The sequence below is a fragment of the Amblyomma maculatum genome, chromosome 6, assembly GCF_055883805.1.
Source record: "Amblyomma maculatum isolate TAMU_Amacu chromosome 6, ASM5588380v1, whole genome shotgun sequence".
NCBI lineage: Eukaryota > Metazoa > Arthropoda > Arachnida > Ixodida > Ixodidae > Amblyomma > Amblyomma maculatum.
In genome coordinates, this window is record NC_139349.1 from 173344365 (window position 1) to 173350364 (window position 6000).

Consider the following 6000-nt stretch of genomic DNA (forward strand, 5'->3'; position numbering starts at 1 on the left):
TTGTATTTCCCTGTAGTTCTATCCTGTGTTTTAGGTACCACGCACTTGTTGTACCTGGAATGGTTGTTTATTTTATGTATATTTCTATTTACTATAATCAATGTCAGTCATTTGCTTTTGTTTTCTCTATCTATTTTTTTTTCGTGACGTGCTCTACAATTCTCTGACTGTATATAGGCCATGCTACTCATTGATTTCTTTCTTTGCGTGACACTTTTCATCTCAGTTCCATTCCATGTGTTATTTTTTTCTTCTTTTGTGTTCTATCTGTGTGTGTGTAAAACTTATGTGTGCATTGTCATTTTTTTTTGTGCTGCAGCACGAAGACCACATGGTTGTTCCTGCGCACATTAAATAAATAAAGATTGATTGATTGATTGATTGATTGATTGATTGATTGATTGATTATATTTACTTCACTTTTGCTTTTTCTCCTGTTCAATGATGTCTGTACTTTGAACTGTTTTTATCCGTTTCTTATTTGTAATTTAACTTTGAAACTTTATATTCGAATCTCACTTTCCCGCGTCCGATTGTATTTTTTAAATTGTATTTCACTGTATTTCTAGGCTGTGTTTTAGGTACCACACATTTGATGCGCCTAGAATGGTTGTTTGTTTTCTGTATGTTTCTATATTACCATAGTCAACGGCGGTTCTTTGTTAATTTTTTCTACCGTGTGTGTGTGTGTGGGGGGGGGGGGGTGCATGTGTGTGAGGTGCTGTACAAGACGTGCTATACTCTCTGATTTCATTCTCTCCTTGACTCATTTTGTTTAAAGTGCACTTCATGCATTATTTATTTATTCTTTTGTCTTCTATCTGTGTGTGTAAAGCTTGCGTGTGCATTTGTTTTTGTTCCTGTATGTGCTGCAGCACAAAGATCATAAGGTTGTTACTGCGCACATTAAAGAAAAATTGACTGATTGATTGATTATTGTTATTATTATTATTACTTTCACTAAGTTGTCAGAAATGATGCTTGGGCGAGTTGGTATGCCATTTTGCAGAAGAGCAGCGCGACTTAAATGACGCTTGGGCACTTCCTTCCACTCCCGTCTAAGTCTCTTCTTGAAGAAAGACAGTGACTTGCCATGGGCTGAACCATGGGGCGAATGCCTCCTCCAAACTTTTAACTGTTGTCTGCTTGTTTTTCAGTGTCAAAAGTTTGGTGCCGTTTCACATTTGAGAACTGATAGTGCACTGCCTTGCATGCAGCCTGTTCAGATACGGTTTCTGTTCCGGACGTCGGCAAAATAGATGTTTGCTCAAATAGAACTCTGCAGCATCATTTCTGGACTCAGACCAAACAAGCCTCCCATCATCAACGCTATATTGCAGTAGTCATGCTTAAAAGATACTTAGGTGCCTTTTCGATACGGCATTCTTCTTTTAATGTTGGATCGACTCAGGAAATTTTCCACGTGCTCTGAGGACTAGTATTGTTAGAGCTCTTCCCAAAGGTGAACAAAAAGAGGAAGTTAAGAACTAAGACTCATTTCCATGTTCCAGCCGTTAGCCAAATCCTCTAGAAACCCTTGGCGATGACTTTGTCTCGTTGACTAGCATGTCGACGTGCCAATTCGGCTCGGTACCTCGGTGATTCCTCTTGAGGAATTTTCTAAGCAAAGCGTTCGATTCGGTTAACCGATCCTCCTTCAGAATCTCCACCTGTTGTGTTTTCGTAGTCCATTTTACGACCTCCTTGACAATTTTCTGTCGGGTGGATTTCTTTATATTATGGAAATCTCTCTCCGAAGTGGGCTCCGTCTTTTTTTCCTTCCATTACAATCTTTCCCACAGTGGCCTGCCGAACTGCACAATTTGCACTACCACGCCTGCGCTTTCTTGAACATGGATCGACGGTTTAAGGTCTTTAAAATTGGGAAGAATAGTGCTATGTATACGGCCCTTAGTAATTGACACCATATGCATCTGTTGATATGAATATTTGATGCACTCAATTGTTGGCAGACGTAATACTTCGACCGCATCGATATTACTCTTCCTCTGCTTTCGTGGATCATTCAGTGTGGTACTCTACAGCGGGGTGATACTTAGTTCTGCAGTGACCGGTACAGAATTGCTCCGTCAGTCAGTCAGTTCTGATATTAACCAAACAAAAATCTAACCATCGAACTAAATTTCAGTGGTTAGAGCGAATGATTCGGTGCCTTTGACATTTCCCTTGTAATTGATAGGCGGAGTAATAAAAGTTGTAAATAAGTGGTGCTTTTATGCATCCCCGATAGATGTCTTTTATAAGTAGACTTGCTTATTTGCAAGCGTCTCCCCCTATCAGAGAAGATCGATGGCTACCATCTGATAAAGGGTGAGCACTTGAGAGGGCGGCTTCGTTCGATCTGAAGCCCGTCAGATGGGCAAACATAAAAAGGATGAAGCAAATGGTGTAGGTTTCAAATGTTGGTTCCATAAACATTCTTTCCCAGTGTGTATCAGTTTTCCTTGTTACTTCCTGAGGGCACCAATATACCACAGAAAGAAATAATGACAGTTTATCTGATGTATGCTTTGCTTTAGATACCTGCGATGCTTCTAGTTTAAGGAATTTATGGTTCCAGCGTTTTCTGCTTTAAATAATTTCAGCTCACGAAAGATAATTCGTCTAGTCATTACACTACAGACGTCCGATATGCGCTTAAGACTGACTGCAAGTATTGGCGTCGTCATTATGAAATTGGTACAGGGTGGAAGGAGAGGTGCTTCAGTGGGCAGTGGAGACAGAGCTTTTTCTCTTGCAAAAAACTCTCGAGAGAAATTCAAACGACAATAAAATCCCGAGTGCCAATACGTACCGTCAAAGGAGGTGGCGGGCGCAGTGTGGGCTGGTGAAATTGGTGGTTGGCTACAGCCATGTCGCCTCCTGGAAGTTAAATTTCCGACGTTATTTCAGCCTGGGCTCTAGCGACAAAACGTATGCTTGTTATCTACCTGCAAAATCATCTGCCTTGCATGGCATGTGAGCACATCTAGAAGTAAACATGCGCGTACGTCTACAGACCCATGCATGGCTTCGGTATGCTCATGCTGATATATTTTTAGTGGCACCCAAGTCTCGTTTCCGTTGCAATATAAAATCTTGAGCAGCTGGAAAGGACGCCTTATGCCTCTCTCTGCCGGTTAACCCCGGACAGCACGGAGAAAGCTAGGCCTAACTCAGTTCCAACTGGTGGAATAGAGTTGCGTATGAAGCTTGCTTTTGAGAAAAACCAGTGGCAAACGGTGCGTAGTCATCGACAGTTCAAGCGCGTCTGTTCGTATTCGTGTACTCTTCCTCTGCAACGCGTTGTCTGAGGAATGATATCAGGCATCGGGTACACATTCGATAGCGCGCTAACAGGCCTCAGTTACAAGCGAAAGAGAGAGCTTACGAGGCAGTTGACTGTGTTCGTAAAATCCTCGGCTTTCTCCACAGATCACGCCCGAAATTTGACCCGGCGCGGTCGTTGCAGCATCACACCAAACAAATATGATCACTTCGCCAGGTTCTCGATCAATTTCTGCTTTCTTCAGCTCGTAGAAGATGGTGCGGCGAAGACACGGAGAAGGTCGGAGCCGTTTCCCCCGCCGCTATCGTGGCGCGGCTGCCGTCTCCCTCGTCTGGTCTCCTTATCGGCGGCGGCAGGATGATTGTGCTGCTCGAGGCCCGCACAGGGACCGAAGGAGTCGCCACTGTCCACCACCCCTTGTCTTGAGTCCGCCCTAAAGCCGCAGTCGCGAGCTCCGTTACTGGCAAACAGGTATCAGAGTGACAATTTGGTGTTGGCGCTCGGTTTTAAGTGTTGGAGGTATATTATACAGCCGTTGCATATTAAATGAATCAGCCGAAGGCATAAAGCAGCGGTGCCGCTAGAGCTCAGTTGTCCTGTAAGCGCTTTCACTCATCTCAAATTGGTGCTCAAATAACGCCGGCAGCGCAGCCTGTCCCCAAAGCGTCAGCGTCTATGCGCCGTGTTTGAGTTCCCGATTTAAAAGTTATATAACGCCGCATTCAACCTTCAGCAATGTCCAGGAACAATTTCTGGGCTTTTCGAGCACATACAAAAGCTCGCTAGGTTTCCAGTGATGCCTCACGAGCAAGAACGACGAATCGCGGCTACAGAAAGCAAGCTATCCCACAGAATGACATTTGTTCACTTTAATTTCATTTTTCCGACGCGCTGCTACACAACCAAAATTTTCTAAGCTCGTTTCCAAATTATGGCGATTGATGCGCGCCTTCAGTATGTTGCGAAAGTATGACACCCCTATGAACAAAAGCAGCCTTTAAATTCATATACATGTATTGCATGCCTCGTAACCAACGACGATCAATTACGAAATTAGCGGCTGTGTCGGCGGCGTTTGTTTACGAGTGTTTGGAAGGCGCGTGCGTCTGCCCTCGGGTTCGCAAAGCGTGCGAATTTTAACAACGTGCACTTTGCGCCCTAAAGCAAGTGTCAAGAGCAACACGGAAATAGGCGGTATCTAGCGTAGTATCCGACGGCGCTTTTATAATCGCCCGGCGGCGCAGCATCCCTGTCGAGTCCCGTTTTCTCCAGATCGTTCGCTCGGCGTAAAAGGCCCGTCGAAAAACGCCCAACTTTACCGCATCAAGAAAGCAGATGACAAATTCGTAACACTTGCCACATCGGATGCCTTATCGCAACGGGGCTGCCGACGACGGCGCTCTGCGATAGGCCTTAGTCGTCGCTAGCCCTAAACGATTTCGCATCGAAGCAGTAGCTGGAAGCACTTTGGAAATAGTAATTGTCTATGCATGTAACGATCAGTTCAATTGTCTCACAAATTGTCTTACAGTAAACCGAAGGTATGACTTCGGCGACGCCTTAGCAACAGAGCTATTACGAGATCGGATGAGCTGCGTCACACCGGCGGCAGCTGCTACATGACTGTGAGCAGAAATTTGCTACTATTGCTGTTATCACTCCTTTCAAAATCTCGTTACATAACAGCGATCTCGAGCAAAAAATATTTTTTGAGATTCCTTTATCCAAGCGCGTATTATTTAAGATCAACAAAGCATGCTTTTCTGGAGGTGGCGAAAGGAATCCGACGTGTCGGCGCCGACGGTTAGCGGCAGCAGGCAGCGGCCAGTGCCGCCCGCTACAGGTTAGGTCATTGGTTAGGTGTTAGCGAGGGTGGCGGTTTTCTTCTTCCTTTTTTTTTTTTTTTGCGATGCTATTTGACATAATGACTAGCTGCAAAATTATAGGCGCAAAGTAGTATTATAGTGCATGTGGAATTTTTAGTTTATTTTGCATGGGTGCATATTTTCACCGAGTCTCTGGTGTCGAGATAACACATTTCCTCGTTGATCGGATTCGGATGACTACCTAAAACTCATTCGATACCTAATGTCGTTTTCATTGAGTGTCATTATATCTTCTCGTGCGGCAGCAAACAAAAATCATTTCGAACGAATTTCATTCGATGGAAATGACATTAAATTTGCCGTGTGTAACTATGTTTTCAGTGTCTTCTGTTTGCCGTTGCATCTTCCGTGAACGCTTCCTTATTTAAACTTGGTCGCTTCCGCTACAGCCGGGAAGATACAATACGCATTAGATTTGTGAAACGCTTAGCCAGAAGATCTTAAGCGTGCATTGACATCGCACAGCACACGGTTGCATCTTGCGTTTCGCCTCCATCTAAACGCGGGCGGTGCGATCAAGTTCGGTCCCGATAACTCGATCCGCATCAGTAGCCTGAGCCACTGCGATGGGTTATTGAACAAACATTTGCTAATATTAATTTTGAAACTTGTCATGCAATTCATTGGAAGACAAGAGCCAGTGTTTCTTTTGTCTGACAAGATTACAAAAACAATCATAAGACGTCACTACACTTGCTATTCAGACTGAAGGCACTAGAGCTGATGATAAAAAGTGCTGTAATTGTGCAGTTGGGCGCGAGGGTGATACGAATGAAAATGGGGATGATACTACAATAATAATATAAAATATAAAATTTAAATCTA

At 44.0% G+C, this 6000-nt stretch overlaps 1 protein-coding gene across 1 annotated transcript in view; it reads right to left on the reverse strand.

Moving 5' to 3' along the window:
* Positions 1-2883, reverse strand: part of LOC146187424 (endoplasmic reticulum membrane sensor NFE2L1-like) — a 145741-nt gene extending 142858 nt beyond the window's left edge. The window contains exon 1 of the mRNA XM_084607681.1: positions 2816-2883. Within this exon, the coding sequence (XP_084463807.1) occupies positions 2816-2875 (60 nt within the window). The 5' untranslated portion in view covers positions 2876-2883. The remainder of the gene's footprint in view (positions 1-2815) is intronic.
* Between the last annotated feature and the right edge of the window lie 3117 nt (positions 2884-6000).